Genomic DNA, 17,460 nt, shown 5'->3' with positions numbered 1-17,460 from the left:
TTTATTTTTGTTTTTGCTTTTTTTTTTATTCCTTTTCTATTTCTTCTAAATAAATTTTTCTCCTTCCTCTTCACAAACAAACCCGTTATTCATGGATTTTGAATAAATCACCGTGAATCACCAAAACATCTCTCTTCCGGTGAGTGGCTTAGAGCTGGTACAGATTATACCTTTTGAGTTTTTAAGTTTTCAAAGCCTTGATTTCTGATTGGGGGTACCTAACGCTAAATTGGACATCAATAACTGGTTTTGAAGATCCAAACCACCGTGAACGCCATTGACAAAATTTTACATGTTTTCGGGGTTTGAAGTTTTCGTTGATAATATGTTATTCTAGTTGAATAATCTTAAATTTGAATCCACATTACAGATTTCACCAAAGAAAGAAACAAGAGAAGAAGAATGATTAAATTATTTGTTTTTAATTTTTTTTCCCCTTGAAATAGAGCTTTCTATCTGATGCTCATGCTCAAAATTTAAGAATTGAGACATTGAAGCTATTCGAAGGAGCTTTACGTAATTTATTGCTAACAGGGGAAAAGGAAAATGGAGAGAGATTAGCTTTAAGAGAGAAGACGGGGTCTTTCAATTTTGGTTTTTTTCTTTTTTGGTGACGTGTCTTTTTCTTATTGGTTTTACTCGCCACGTTGGCAGAGAGTGATATACACTCACTTTAGTTTGCTTGGAGTTGCAAAATATATGTCCAATAGACATAATTTAGTTTGAGTTTAGGTTTTCAACAGGGACAAGGTTAAGTTCAGACGTTCAAATGAAAAATTCGACAAGTCGAAGGATTGTATGTGTATTAAGCCTAAATTAATCAATGCAAGATACATAAGATATAGGGAAAATAACACTGTATGATACTTTGAAGAAAATATTTACCCAGATTAGCCAATATTTTTTATTTACCCGAGCTAGCCAACTTTTATAGCTTTGCTGTTGCTCTGTTTCATGTGATATTCCTAAGTTTATAGCTTACGTGTATAAAACAAATATCAGTGATTGTTACCAATTTCGAATATGTGCAGCTTCCACACTATTATACACTTTTATACGGTGTAGAAGTGTGTATAAACACGTATTATACATTTTGTATAAACTCCTCGTATGTAAACACCTCTTGTATAAGTTTGTATAATATTGTATACTAGTATAAAAGTGTGTATAAACGCCTCTTATACATTATTATACACTTTTATACAAGATTGATACATTGTCTACTCCAAGTGCATAAAGTTGTATATTGTTGTATATCGTGAAAAATTGGCTATGCGAGGTGTAATTTTAAAACATGGCTACGCAAGTGTAAGTTTGTATGCTAGATTGTACATTATTGAAATTTCCCCTAAGATATATGTCTTCCATATAAATATTTATTATTTAATCATAGTTATCACTTTAATTCATTACTAAAATTAAACTGCTTGATTTGGCATAAATAACAATACATATAGGGCCGTTTGGTACGTGGGATAAGATAGGGTAATCTGCGATTAAATTTGAGATTAAATTTATACTATATTTGGTTGATGGTATAAATTTATACCATCAACCAAATAAATTATAAAATTAATTTCAAATTTAATCCCAAATATCCCACCTTATCGCATTAAACTTTGAATTATTGTATCCCACCTCCCAAAGAATAAATTAGTCCAAGGACTATAATCCCGGATAATTTAGACCACGAACCAAACAACTCCCATAGGTATTTATCATAATTTTGGCAAATAATAAAATTAAAAAAGAAAAAGAGAAAGAAAAAAGAAAACCCCTTTGTCCTTTCTCAGAGTTTTTACCACCTTGCTTCTCTATTGTACACCGGCATCTTACCTCTATATTCCGGCCGGCGATGCCGGCTATCCATAACCCTAACCCTAACTGGCTCTACACTTGTTCGAATATCAATCCAAACAGCACTTTCTCGACCTTCAGTTTCCCTAAAACCCTCACATTTTCAAACTCCTTATCTCCATCTCTCAAATTCGTCTCTATTAAGCCTAATTTATCCGCCGTTAACCGGAAACGACGGCGTTTTGTGACTGTTAATGCTATTGCGAAGTCGTCTAGCTCAGACCTTTATTCCGTTCTTAATGTCAGTAGAAATGCAACGCTTAAGGAGATCAAAGCATCTTATCGCAAACTTGCTCGCAAGGTATACTCCTATATTTCTACTTAATGTTTTTTGGTGTTGTCATTTGTAAGTTGTTATTATTATATTATTCTTTGTTGTTGCTTAAATAAGCTTTGTGCTTGAATATCTTTGATAAACACATCTCTGTGTTGTGGCAAATGCTTGTTTGCTTCTTAATCATTATCTTCACTTGGAAACAGGATCATCCTGTTAAGACAATCGTATAAGTATATACAATTAGACCTTTCTATAACAAAGATCCGCATATAACTAACACCTCTCTAGCTAAGATTTTTCGAAACCGATTTTTTATGTTATATTTTACTTCTCTATAACAGCATTTTACCTATAACAGCAACGGCCAACTTTACAACAGTACACTCGTTGTAAAATTATCCCCCATATAACAACTATCTTTTTTTTTTTTTTTTTTTTTTTTGTAATATAATAATTAACCATCTTTATAAAAATAGAATATCTATGATAACCAATAATAAGTGTAGATATTTTGATCAAATATTTAATTTGATGAATGAAAGTGCTGATGAAGAACCTGAACCTATTGTTACTTGGATTGAAATAAAAGATTTAGCGGTTCAACTCTTAGATTTCTTTCAAGGGAAAACAATTGGATACCCGTTTGCCGAAAGTTTGGACACAAATCTTCGTCAATTCAAGTGTTATATCACCACTAAGAGATTGAAATATGTGATACAAGCTACAATTATAAATTTCTTCCATCAATCTTGAAAGAATTTAATTTTCAAGTGAATTAAAAATGTGTGCCTTAGAGCTTAAAACTTTATACATTTAGTTATGAATTTGTTGAAATTGTATCAACTTTCCTTAATGTTTAGTTAGTGAAGTATATCTCTGAGATTTAAAATTTAAATAATTTTGTAATTTTTTATAACAATAAACAAATAAAAATTAGATTTTATGCATCTTTTTTGCCTATAACAGCCAACTATTATTTAAATGTCAAATGCTGTTATAGGTGTATAACAACCATTCTCTATAACAGCCAAAAAATTTCGGACCCAGCGATGATGTTATAGAGAGGTTTGATTGTATATAAGTTGTGGTTTGGCGTTGTCATTTGTAAGTTGTTATTATTATATTATTTGTTGTTGTTGCTTAAGCTAAGGTTTGGACATAGATTTGTTGAAACTTGGAAAAAAGGAGTTTTTGAAGTTGTGTTGAAAAATAGTTTTTGGAAGTTGAAGTTATGTTTGGACATGCATTTTACTTGAAAAAAAAGTTGAAGTGCCGATTTTTGAAACTTGAAAATTGTTCTTCAAAAGTTTTTCAAAAACTAATCAAATTCCATGAACAAACAATTTTTTCAATTTTTTTTGGGAAAAGAAGTAAAAAAATTTATGTCCAAACGGGAAAAAGCTTTGTGCTTGAATATCTTTGATAAACACATATCCGTCTTGTGGAAAATGGTTCTTGCTTCTTAATTATTGTCTTTACTTGGAAACAGTATCATCCTGATATGAATAAAGGGCCTGGAGCTGAAGAAAAGTTTAAGGAGATTAGTGCTGCCTACGAGGTAACATCCTGCTTCCTTTCCCTCCAACACTTGCCTTTGTATTTCGCTAAGGCATTTTATGTTGAATTTATAATATAATGAAATTTCGCCTTACCCTTGGCATCCTTTATTTGGTGAAAATTTTGGTTTTGGTCTTTTTCTTTCATTGTTTTCAATTTGACTACAAAGTGTATATTTAGGTATTATCAGATGATGAGAAAAGGTCTTTATATGACCGTTTTGGCGAGGCAGGGATGCGAGGAGAATATGGTGTGCCCGGTGGCGGTCCGCAGGGGGTAAAGTACCGGCCTTTGTTTATATTTTCATATTTTTGATATATTTCAACTTTTGTTTATGATGACTGGTATCTGTTCCCGCATGATCATCTGATCTCTTAGGTGGACCCTTTTGAAGTATTTTCTGAGTATTTTGGTGAATCAAATGCCTTTTTTGGAGGAAGCGGTGGATCCAGAGGCTTCAACTTTGATTTCAAAAATATGGGGAGGCAGGATCTTGATATTCGGTGAGTGTCGATCCCCTTTTGCCTCTGAAACTATGTATTTCTGTCTGTCCTCGTCTTGGTGATATTAAGATATGTTTCATGCTGACAACATACAGTATTAAGATTATGATTCCCGTTGCAGTTGTATCTTTCACTGGGCAGTTTTATACTGCTGGGTGAAGGCTTTGGCTTCACCTGCATCGGTGAAATAAAAGCAAGAAAATTGAGGAAAAGAAAATAGAATAACTTCTCCATCAACTTTGGTTTAATTTTATGTTCGAAGTAATTAAGGAGGAGAGGAAGAGTTTGATTTGGTCTTCCTTCGTAATCTGTCTTTTTCGTTAACTGAATATGTGTTGATGAACTTATTTCTTGTCTTTCAGTTATGACCTTCGTTTGAGCTTTGAAGAGTCTATATTTGGAGGGCAACGAGACATCGAAGTACCTTCTCTCGATGAATGTGATAGTTGTGACGGGACTGGTGCTAAATCTAGCAGTTGTGTTAAAGTCTGTTCTGACTGTGGCGGAAGAGGAGGAGTGGTGAAAACACAGAAAACACCTTTTGGAATTATGTCGCAGGTATTTTCACATACTAGCATGAGAAATTAGTAATCGTTGAATGCTTTGGTTATCACTTCTTTTGTTATTCATCTTCTTTCCATCTTACAATCTAAACTATATCTTTGTCTTTTATTGTTAAATTTTTTACCAAATAGTTTGCATGCTTGTACTTTTGTTCATTAATGGACATGGGTGTTATCACTGAGGGATTTCTCCGTGTGAAAACTTTAGACTTTGCTCTATTGACAGATTATTTGATGTTCTCTAATGCTCCATTTGTCCCAAAAGCGTAGTCCTACTTCCTTTTTGGCTCATCCCAGAATGTACACACTTATCATGGGAAGAAAAATCCGAAAATTCCCTTTGTCCATTTTCTTAGTCTGCTTTTACTTGGCACATTCATTAAGTTGATGCTTCAAATAGTGGACCCAAGGTTGTGGCCTAGTGGTCAACGAAGTGGGTGCAAATTTTGGGACCAGAGTTCAAATCTCAGCAGAGACAAATATTACCAGGATAGAGTTACACAGTACTTGTGTTGGTGGAAGGCAGTAGGTACCTGTGTAATTCTGTATTTTGGAAGTATAGAATACAAGAAAACTTTAAGATAACTCATTTTTAGAACTCCTTTTGATCTTAGGCTCGCAGCTACTAGGTGCGTAACCTTGAACCTAGCCCTCCAAGCATTGAAAGACAGGCACAATGCTTAACATATGTAATTGGAGTCTGTTTAGGGTCTCGCGTAATTTTTTGCGTTTATAAAATGTAGTAAAACTTACTTTTTAGATGGACTGGACATCGTTTTGGAACAAAGCAAGAAGAAGTAAGAAAGTTAAAATGGCACAGAGGATATTTTCTAAAACCTGAAAAGCTTTATGAGGCTCACTTTTATTCTTCTCCATATAATTTTATCCATTATTTGCTCTTCGGTAACACAAAATCCAACATATGACCTGACCTAACTGGTTACCCATATACTAAACCTTTAATACTTTCATGTGATAATTAAATCTGGAGGAGGTATCCTTCTAACATTCCACAATCTATCGTGCAGTTTTCTGAAATATCTTTTTAAACAATGCCAATAACCACGTGCTATGCCGAACCTTTTACTTTTCATTTTACATGATATGATTCAAATATACCAGGAATTAACTGGTACATGGAGTATTATCCATCAGCTTATATACTGTTTTGAACTTGGGAAAAGGGTCAAAAACGCCCCTCTGCTTTGGGAAAAGGGCTAAAAATATCCTCCATTAGAAATTTGGGTCAAAAATACCCCTCCCGTCATTAAAGTTTTCAAATATACCCCTGTCTTAACGGAAATCCCCAACATAACCCGATTTCATTTTTAAACCCGCTCCATTTAAACCCGACCCAACTACATAAAAAACTCATATGCGACCAACTTGTTCCCGAGTCCTACATCTGGAGCCACTAGGCACAGGAACGGGTAACCCATATGCGTTTTTTATTTAGTTGGGTCGGGTTTAAATGGAGCTGGTTTAAAACTGAAATCGGGTTATGTTGGGGATTTCCCTTAAGACGGGGGTATATTTGAAAACTTTAATGACGGGAGCGGTATTTTTGACCCAAATTTGTAATGGAGGATATTTTTAGCCCTTTTCCCAAAGGAGAGGGGCATTTTTGACCCTTTTCCCTTTGAACTTTATCACCACTGGTTTGTCATGACAAGTTTAAATATGACCTTTGTACTATTTCCAGATTAGCTCATTTGAGGCTACTGTCATTAACCTATGGCAAGTAATGTCTACTACTATTTCAAGTTAGTGGAACTTTCAAAGAAGATAATATTTTGCTCTGCTCATTACATTGCTTATTTATTCTGTTCAATGTTCTATTTTTGTTTAAGCAAAAAATAAAAGTTCTCTCTGCACATCCAACCTGTGTGTTATTTTGAACAAGCTGCTATGTACTATTTTAGTCTGCTGGTCCATCTTGACTTGCTTTCTAGATGCTGATTCGTGTTTTCAGGTATCTACATGCTTTAAATGCGGAGGTAATGGAAGGATAGTAACTGATCATTGTCGAAAATGTGGTGGCCGTGGTCAAATACAGTCAAAACGAAGTATCAAAGTGGTTGTTCCACCTGGAGTTCATGATGGAGCCACTATGCAAGTTCGAGGAGAGGGTAACATTGACAAGAAAAGGTCACCCTTAATTAAAATTCCTAAGTTCATGTGATTAAACAGATTTCCCCTATTTCATGTAGAAACTAAATGCTTTGACCAAACTTGGTCAATTCACTAGAAAATCTGTAGTATATGCAATTTGAACTTTTAGTTTATTTGAACAAATACATCGTATTATCATTGTAAGTACCAGGTTCCTTTGAGTCTAAGTACATGTTTGATTTGCCTGCTCTGCTCTACATGTTGCCTTTGTTGCTTGTTAGTCAAAATATTAAGTGAAGGAGAGAGACAGGACTTGCTAGGAATTGAATCAATAGGCTAAGGGGCATGCCCCAATTTTACCAAATATATCTATAAATAATGTGCAAATGTGTATATATAAATAGCGAATGACACCACTTAGCAGATCATACCGCGTGGTCTGATGGCCAAACACTTGATTTTGATGAACCAGGCCGAGGGGTTCGAAACCAGCTCCATTCGTGTTTTTGCACATACTTAAACCTCTCGATTGATAAATAAAGACTGCAATTTATAAGAATCAAACTCTGTTCGCCACTGAGCAAATATTGGATTAAACCAATGCACGATAACTCATTTCACTATTCCTTAGGTGATAAAAATATAATTGAACTGAAAAGCAGTTATATTAGTATAATATAAACAAATATAAAACCATAAATTTGAAAGGAAAAAAAAACTACTCATCCTTTTCTGTAATCTGCAACATCTCTCATGTCGTTATAGCGATTTGTTTACTTTTCCAAATGTCGACATCGCTTATAAAAATTCTGCGCACGCCACTAATGTCATGCTTCTCAAATCAATACTCTGATGTATGTCCAGTCTTTGATCCTTTTTTTTCTTTTGACAAGTAAACAAGACTTCTATTGATCTGTAGCAACAAAGTGCTAGAATTGTGCAGTGCAAAGGACTTTGTATCCTAGATATTTATGTCCTAGTCTTTGATCTTATCTGGATACTTTCTAGACTGTGTATGCTCTTCTTTCTGATTTGCTGTTAGTGTCTTCCTGTCTCATTTTGTGTTGTGAAACAAGCGTGTTAAATCATACTAAGAGTGCAGAAGATTCTGTTTTGTTTATTAATATGCCCAAACCTTTTTAAGCAAAAGTAAGAAGTCCATAGGAACATGAGCTAAGGAGCTAGCTTAGTTGTTTTGTTTATTAATATGACCAAACTTCTTAAGGTTTTTCCTCTCACATAGGGTAGAAAGTGAAACTTAACCTTTTCTGTACTTTCTCTTACTCCATTTCTCTCTGCAAATTTTTATGGTTCTTTTGGGGGGTGGGTTGGGTGTTTAAAAGGCCTCAGAGAGATAGATGCGGATATGCTTTTCTCCTTTTCACAATCATCTTCACAGCTTAACTTGGTCTTCTTTGCAGTAGTATATCTGGTGACCTATATTTGGTCATCCATGTTGAAGAAAAACATGAAATTTGGAGGGATGGTCTCAACCTGTACTCAAAATTAGACGTTGATTTTACTGAGGCCATTCTGGGGACAGTTAAGAAGGTAATAAAAGCATTGCAAAAGGAGAATTGCTTTTATCTTCTTTCAAACAGGCACAACTTACAGACAATTAAGTTTGACTTGATTGCTAGCAACTTTTTATTCTCCTTTCAGTCGTTCCCTATATCTGTTTTCCTGCTCTCTCCTTCCACCAAACAACTCCCTTGTGTGTTTTCACGACATTGTGTGTTTCTGGCATTTTAATTTAGCTTTGAAGTGCTTGTAGATGATTCCATGTAGGTATAATAGCGATATAACTTCTTAAGAGAATCACATCACCTGAATTATGACTTATAGGTGTCTTTCTTTTCCTCATATAGACTCCTGTTTGGTCTCCTACAGGTGACAACTGTAGATGGTTTAAAAGATCTTCAGATTCCTCCTGGATGTCAACCTGGAGAAAAGATTAAAATGTCAAAAATGGGAGTGCCAGACATGAATAGATCTTCAGTGAGAGGAGATCATATTTTTCTGATAAATGTTCAGATCCCGAAGAATCTCAGGTTTGAATTTGTTCATATAAGCTTTCAGATACACCCATATTTCAATTTGATCAGTTTGGATTGGATAAGTTGCCACTTCTGTTTTTATGTAAGGTCTCCTTAATCCGATTAGTTTCCTTTCGTGCCAATTCTTTCTGTGGATTTTGTTTCATTGTCTTCTCCTAAAGTTCTTTGCTAAAACCTCATCAACACGAGGTCCTATATGAGCCATCAACTTTCTTATGTGATTAATCAACATAAGCAGAATCTTGAGGTTGGAATGAAACTGCAATGTTCCTTTGGTAGGTTAATGTGAAAAGTCGTTTAGCTTGTGAGACAAAATATACACCTTAGCTTCTTCCTTAAGGAATTACCTTGACTAAATTTGTTTCATCTGGTCAATTTAGGATATATATTATCTGAACGAAAAGGTAGGAAATATGTTTTAATTTGTCGCCTTACCTGTTTCAAAGTCTTTGATTAATCTTCCGCCCAATGTTGCCATTTTCACAAGCATCTTATGTCAACGTGCTTAGTTAGTGGTAGTTTTTTTTTTCCTTGTCACCTGAAATATTGTATGGGCCACCAACCTGAAAAGCTCTTCATCTCTTGCTTGTATTTTCTTTAAAAGAAAAAAGAAAAATTATTCAGTTTAACATTGATCTGCTAGATAATCGGGGCTGACAAAGTTAATACTCTCTATTCTTAGATTTAGTGTATCTGTTCTGCTAAATTACTATAATTTGTGATATAGTAATAGGATACGATCAAATTTGCGTAAGATAATTGGCTTTAAGCAGATCTGTAAGAGAGCCAGGTTCATGTGGTCAACCTTATCTTATGAAGTAACATAGAGTCTGAGTTGGATAATTCTCTTGAGCAGGAAAAACATAGTTCCCACTTAGCATCTTCACTTTTTTATTGCTTTCTTGTAAAGTACTTCGCTGACGTGTGTCTGTTCAATAATGTGTGTTCTCTTCTCTATGTCAGTGATGCAGAGCGCCCCTTAGTTGAGAAGTTGGCTTCACTTAGAGCAACATCCAAACAGTATTCAGTCTCATCTGGTGGTATATCTTCTCTTTCTTTCTTTCTTTCTTTCTTTCGTTCCTTCTGTCTTTCTTGTAAAGAGTCGAAATCTTTGTTTGGTGTGAGGAAGTATAGTCAGAGAACCTTATCATAAAACGGAAGAAAAAAAGTTCACTCAGAGAACCTTATCACAAAACAGAAGAAAATAGTCACTCAGAGAAGCTTGTCAAAGCCAGGGTCACCCTTAGCAAGTTTGATCACCTGTGCAAGGCATGACCCAAATACAGGTTATGTGAGAAACAATTAGTATAAGGAGGTATGCAAGGAAGTGAACATGCTAGAAGAATTTTATAAGGAGGTATGCAAGGAAGTGAACATGCTAGAAGAATTTTAGTACTAACACTGGTAGACCATTGTCTAAAACCCTCCCCACAAACTTGTAGATAAAACAGTGATGAAATTATGAGAAGGATTTGGGACTGGCAAGCTTGAATCAATGTGGTCTATCATTTGAACCTAAAAATAGGGAACCATGCTAGATTAAACCCTTCAGAAAAAAAAAATCAAATGTCATATCAAAGAGCAAACTTAGCTTCATTTCTTTAACGCACTCAAGTATGCAATGTGTCAAAGCATGCCATCAACCCTTGCCTTTTATGTCGTTTTGACTCATTTAAGTTAGTGAAGTTATTCATTTCAAGTATGTCACATTATACCTTGTTCGCTAGTTTCTTCATTTTTTACATTTTAACTTTATTAAAAGGGATACCAATAAATAATCTGGACAGGAATCTTGCTTCTGCAGGTGAAAGTAGAGGTGTCGCACGTTTGTGGAAACCGATCAAAGACTTTCTGAGGTGCATTATGTTGTGCAAACATATCTCATCTTAAGATTATGACATGTCAACATATTTCTGAAACTTAATTAGTTTCTCCTTATTACTCTGCTGATTTAATTTAATCACAACTTGAACTGATATTTATGATTTGACGTACATGAAAAGAAAGAAGAAAAAGTATAGCAACTAGATGAGAATCAAGTCCAATCAAAGCTATGAAAGCTTGAGAAGGGATACCAAAACCTATTCCACTCTCTTAGATTTATCGAGTATTTTGCATACTGAATATTTACCGTCATCTGTATTTTCCTTTTTTTTTTTTTTTTTTTTTTAAAAAAACTTATGGTCATTCGTCCACTTGTAGGATTGGGCGATCTGGTAGAAGATTTGCATCAATTGGCACGGAGACGACATCTTTATGGAGTTTGAACAGACCGTTGCCCAGTTTTCCTCTAATGACATCACTATTTGCTGTTTTATTTGGAACGTGTATTTTTGCTGTTGTTAAAGTTTTTTATTGTAAAATTTTGCAGCCGAAACTACTAGTAAAACCAAAATTTCTTCTTCACAGGGAAATTAAAGAGCAATGGTTGTGATATTGTGCTGCTGCAATATATGAATTTTTCATTGTTTCGTCTGTCCTTCTTAGGTCTCTGTTGTGTATAACTTCTCGTCATAGTAGATTATGCAGACCACTGACGGGTCAGATTTGATAATGGTTACCACCTGAGCTTATTGAATGCCCCTGAGGTTGAGATATAGTATAGATGGAATTGATGTTTGCTGTGATGTAAACGATCCAGATTTCTAGATTTTGCAAGTTCTGAGATGGCTTAAATCCTTATCTAGAAAGCAATTCCTTTACGCTGCATGTTTTTTTTTCCGGTTATACAACTTGATTTCTGGGAAAAGAAAAAGAGTCGAACAATGATCTGGGAATCGAATTGCGCGAATGTGACTAGTGAGTAGTGACCACTAAGAATATGTATTAAATTCGTTTATCAAGCCATTCTTATTCCTGGAAGGTTTAAACTTGTGTATTAAGAAGAGTTTCTCGAAAGCTATCAAACCCCGCTTTCCTCCATATAGAAATAATGAAATACTCTCAGAATTTTCTGTTGATACGACAACTGAACATCCACTTGAAAATGATATAATCATCATGACCTACCGTGGCTACATTGACTAAATAAACTGATGCCTACACCTTTCTAGGGTTCGGGGATGGTTGTAGCCGTGGATAGATGCCATACATAAGTTAGCTATTAAGTATTTCGTTTTGAGGATTGTGACCCTCCTCTCAACTCAATCCGTTACGTGAACATCATAACTCACTATCAAGTTGTAACCACAATAGAAGGTTAAGTTCTGTTAAAGAGTATTTCCACGTGGTAGAGCCTCCTCCACGTGATATTCGCGACATCCAAGCATGATTATCTCCTTTAAGCGATTGTTTGGTGTAAAAAGTCTCAAATTGCATCTTTCATGAAGTGAGATGATCGTACAATTACAATCACTGCCCTATTAAACAGCAGATAGTTTTCTGTTTCTTAATAAATGTTTGTTTAAGGCAGAGTTAATAAAAGGTGTCGAAGAATTGTTCTAATTGAGATTTTTTCGTGTATTTGAGGGGTCTCTCCAGCTCTTATTCGTACGTTGGAGTTTTTCCTATCCCATTTGTCTCCTGTCCCAGACCTTACTTCGTTTTCTATCTTTTATTTGTTTTTACTGCTTCAATCAAGGAAATTGTAATCTAGTACAAGTTCAAGCTTTGACAAGTTTACAAGTTCTAGAAGTAATGTACCAAAGATCATGATGTCCTTAAACATAATTAGTAGCTCTCACTAGATGGCTAATCTAGGCACTTGTTCGAGTGGATAGTACATAAAAAGAGGTTCCATGTACTTATTCTCTCTTTTTAGTTGTGTGCGAAGGATATAATGGAAATTGGACGGTGTGGCCGACAGTGAATAGAAACAAAGGCTGCAGCTCCACAACTAAAAAATATAACCTTACTGTAAAGTTTAACCTTAACAGTTTATCCATATGATTAAAGAAAAAGTAACAGAAGAAGTAATGATAATGAGGAAGAAAAGTGAAAAAAGGGAACAAAATAAAAAGGAAAACAGTAACAGCTTGACACAGTTGTCTGTACGAAGGTGTAGCAGTTATCAAGGTTGGCAAATTTATTCTCATATACTATATTCCTCGATAAAGTCCTTAATCTTAATATATTCTTACCTAAATTTTGTTCCTCATTATTAGCTTTATTAAAATCCACCTCTATCTTTGGTTGGTAACTAAGATACTTTCATTTAATCCAATCATTTATCCCCTTATGTTACCTAAGAATTCTCATATTGTCATTTGTCAATATTGTCGTTTGTAACAACTCCTTCGAAAATGTTTTATATATAGGGTGTGTTGGTTCGAAGGATTTCCAAATTTTGTCATGTTTGATTGGTCAAAATTTTGAGTTCCTTAAAAAGGAGGAAAATGACTTTCGTAGTTAAAATACGGAATAAAGTTTTATAAATGACATTTCACATTAATTGTCTAATCTTCTACCCTTCAACACTCGCCATCCCAACCCCCATAGCCCACATCCTAGCTCCCACACACACCAATTTCAATGATGTTTACCTGAATTATATACAAATGCTTTTGAAATACTAATATTTTTTTACCAAACCAAAAAATAAATTGAAAAATAATTTGTTTCCATAAATAACATTTTTGGTGAAAAATATTATAAAGGAAAGTGCTGTAGTGTTTGGAAGTATTTGTTGATGCCATAGAGTTGTTGATATAATTGCACTTTAGTTTGTGTCAACTTTATTCACCTGCATCATGCTATTATAAAATTTTGATCCTAACTATAATCATGCCTCCATCCCCTCCCAAAAAATGAAGCGGCCCCACCGCAGCTCACTCTCCCCACTCAACAAAATTAAAAATAAAATAAAAAACACAACAATGTGCTGTTACAAGTAAGAAAAGAAAAGGGAAAATGATGGTTAGAGTGAGATAGATACTCTCTAGCAGTTTGCAGCTACATTAATATTCCTCATTAATGTCATCAATAACAGTTGTATTCCCAAAGGTGGAAATAGGAAAAAAAAGAAGGGAAAATAGGGAATTCCCTAATTTTTTCTCTCTTTTCCTGTTTTTGGGTCAATTTAGTTGTATTTTTTTTGTTGCTAGTGGAGTGTTCTTACATAGACTTACAATTTTGGATTACTAATAAATTAGTTAGTATGGCCTGTAATCAATTGATTAATCCCAAAAAAAATAAAAAAAAATAATACAACAACAACATACTCAGTGTAATTTCACAAGTGGGATATGGAAAGGATAGGATATACGCAAATCTTACCCTTCCTTTTGTGGGGTAAAGAAGTTGTTTTCGATAGACCCTCGACTTAAAAAGAAGTATATCCGCAGGGTTGTGAAAAATAGGACAGCAAAGTAGCAAAATACAAACAAATCCAACAATAAATAGTAATATACATCAAAAATAAGAAGCCATGTGATAACTAAAGAATACTAGTAGTAAAAAGAAGGGGAAGGGGAGAGGGGAGCTAGTCCCCTACCTCTCCTACTACACACGGTGCGACAAATTCTCAGCTATCTACCAACCTTCTACTCTAATCATCGACCGTCATATCTTTCTATCTAAGATTATGTCCTCGGTCACTTGAAGATGTGTCATATCTTGTCTAATCATCTTCCCCAGTTTTTCTTCGGCCAACCTCTGTGTCTCCTACACCTCCTTACCCCTTACTGGAGCATCATCGCATCTCCTCTTCACATGCCCGAATAATCTCAGCCTCGCCTTCCTCATCTTATCCGCCATAGAGGCCACTCCCTCGTAATGTTTTCATTTAGGTGAGGAGATATGTAAGAGTTTAAATTTTATACGTTGTTAATGTAAATAATTCTTTTATACTATCAAGTCATTCAAACGATATTTATGTGTCGTTAAATGTGAGATCTAAATCTCGAAAATAAGATATTTTAACTATTACAAAATGGCGAAATCGTAAGTTTTTGTCAATATTCATTTCAATTAAATAACCTCAAAATTTAGTATTAGGCAGTTCACCTTCATTTTACTGCCATTAATGAAGTTGACCGTTCTTTGCTAATAAATCTATAGTATTAACCTTAACATATCGTCACCAAAATCGCCAGGTTAGCACTTAGCACCACATGTCTCAGTCGATAATATTTTAAATATAGTAAATCTAAATTTCTAAAGCATGACATGGGTATTGTCGGAGTCAACTATGCTTATCTTTGCTTCGGCGGAAACGCTGTAGTACGTATAAAGTTTGAAAATATGTATATACTAGTAATACATGCCCGTGCATCCATATCTATTCACTTTAATTAACCTATCTTTAAGGCTTGTATTTTAAAAATAACTTTTAAAAATATTCTAATTGTTATTATATATAACAACATATACAAAATGTATTTTATGTACCATCACTTTAGTTATAATTAAAAAATAGAGTTTAAAAATTAAAAACATATGATGGAATTAAGTCTTTGAGATGGAAAAGTCGGACTTTTTCTCATTGTCATAATGATGAAAGTTTACATCGATGTGAAAAAAAATTAGTAAGAATATGAGGGAAAATTAATATTTTGATTCTAGATTTTTTTTCTTTAAATTCTTTAATATCTTATATGTATACCGAATGCGTTGATACCAATTTCAATTAACTAACTGCTTAGGATCCAAACATAAGAACCATTGTTGTATATATTGGATTTTTTAAAATCAAAACTAATAAAATATTTTTATTAAATTAATTAAAAAATATATTATAATTTTTTATATTAACAATTATAGATTAAAAAAATTGTTACAAAGAAATCAAAATTAGAAAGATATATGTTATATTGTAAATCACCAAATTTTAGTTCCGAAATGAAAATATAAAGTAATACATTTTATATATGTAAATAAACAATAATCAGAGACTATAAAGGAGAGTAAAATAAGTAAAGTATTGACGAAAAAGAAAAACGGGGATAAAAGTCACTCCCTCTCTTCATTTTTATTTGTCCACGTTAACATATCAAGAAAAAGAAATTTTTCTTCTTCTTATTTTACTCTTCACATTAATTACTCATTGTCAAGTTGTTTTCTGAGGTTATTGAGACTATACAGCAATAAATATGGATATTATGATAAAATATATATTTCATTTATTAATTCTTAAAGAACGTGAAAAGTAAAAAATGGACAAGTTATGTGTAGGAGAATTAAAATTGAAGTGCATACGTGTATACATGAGAAGAGAATAAATATTCAGTACTATGACATATGTCCAAGTGGGATAAAAAAGTAGTTGGTTAAAGTATATAATTTATATAACTTTTGGTACAAATTTGCATTGCTATTGTTCATTCTCTCTTCACGTTTAAAGTATTGACAAAGAAGAAAAACGGGGATAAAAGCCACTCCCTCCGTTTACTTTTACTTGTCCACATTAACATATCAAGAGAAAGAAATTTTTGTTCTTATTACTAATTTTACCCTTCACATTAATTACTCATTTTCAAATCATTTTCGAAGGCTATTGAGATTTACACCAATAAATATGAATATTATGGTAAAATATATACTCCATCCGTCCCATATTACTTGTCACTTTCCCTTTGGCACGCCCCTCAAGAAATTATAAATAAAAGATATATTTTGCTATCTTACCCCTATCTCTCTCTAATAAATACATTCCAATCAAAATTAATTATTTTCAAGAACATTTATTACTAAGGGTAAGATGGGAAAGATTTAATTAATTTTATCTTAGTTTTGTAAATGAACAAGTAATGTGGACATATATTTTTAGTAATGTGGCCAAGTAATATGGGACGGAGAGGATAAGATAGGAAAATTTTAATTAATTTTATCTTGGTTTTGTAAATGAACAAGTAATTTGGACATATACTTTTAGTAATGTTGAGTACTTCATTTATGAATAAGTAAAAGTACACGGAGGAAATAAATATGTGTTGGAGAATTAAAATTAAAGTGTATCTGTGTATACATGAGGAGAGAATAAATATTCAGTACTATGACATATGTCCACGTGGGATAAAAAAGTAGTTTAGTAATGTGACCAAGTAATATGGGACGGAGGGAAAGACTTCATTTATTAATTCTTAAAGAACTTAAAAAGTCAAAAGTCAATAAATATAAATGCACGGAGGAAATAAATGTATCGTAGAATTAAATTTGAAGTGCATACGTGTATACATGAGAAGAGATAAATATTCAGTAATATGACATATATCCGCGTGGGATAAAAAAACAGTTGGTTAAAATGTATAATTTATATAGCTTGTGGTACAAATTTGTATTGTTATGTTAGTCCTCTCTTCACACTTATATATACGAGAAAAAATAAATATTCAGTACTATAACATATGTCCACGTGGTATAAAAAAGTTGTTGATTAAAATGTACAATTTATATGGCTTGTGGTACAAATTTGTATTGCTGTGTTAATCCTTTCTTCACACTTATATAGATTAGAAATATTATTTTAAAAGAAGAATATTTAAATATTTTCCTTATAGAATAGTACTCTCTCCGGATAAAAAAGAGTATCCACTTAGCTTTTTTTGTTTCTTGGGTCAAAAAGAGCGTCCACTTGTCAAATAAAAAAAAAATTAACC

The 17,460-nt window shown here is 33.5% G+C and overlaps 1 protein-coding gene across 3 annotated transcripts; it reads left to right on the top strand.

Moving 5' to 3' along the window:
* Positions 1–1,723: 1,723 nt before the first annotated feature.
* Positions 1,724–11,392, top strand: LOC132055572 (uncharacterized). 3 transcript variants are annotated; one of them, XM_059447462.1, is made up of 11 exons: positions 1,724–2,158; positions 3,624–3,692; positions 3,872–3,967; positions 4,070–4,194; positions 4,557–4,752; positions 6,730–6,905; positions 8,291–8,420; positions 8,760–8,920; positions 9,890–9,966; positions 10,714–10,782; positions 11,129–11,362. In XM_059447462.1, exons 1-10 carry the CDS (start codon positions 1,856–1,858, stop codon positions 10,779–10,781), a joined length of 1,401 nt encoding a protein of 466 aa, XP_059303445.1. In that variant the 5' UTR covers positions 1,724–1,855; the 3' UTR covers position 10,782; positions 11,129–11,362. The 3 variants fall into 3 exon arrangements, with proteins under 3 accessions (XP_059303445.1, XP_059303444.1, XP_059303446.1); XM_059447461.1 differs by having other exon boundaries at positions 1,725–2,158; positions 10,731–10,782; positions 11,129–11,392; XM_059447463.1 differs by lacking the exon at positions 1,724–2,158 and adding an exon at positions 3,195–3,238 and having other exon boundaries at positions 10,731–10,782; positions 11,129–11,392.
* The last annotated feature ends 6,068 nt before the right edge of the window (positions 11,393–17,460 follow it).

Source organism: Lycium ferocissimum, chromosome 5, assembly GCF_029784015.1.
Source record: "Lycium ferocissimum isolate CSIRO_LF1 chromosome 5, AGI_CSIRO_Lferr_CH_V1, whole genome shotgun sequence".
NCBI classification, from domain to species: domain Eukaryota; kingdom Viridiplantae; phylum Streptophyta; class Magnoliopsida; order Solanales; family Solanaceae; genus Lycium; species Lycium ferocissimum.
This window is presented reverse-complemented; position numbering and strand designations above follow the sequence as displayed.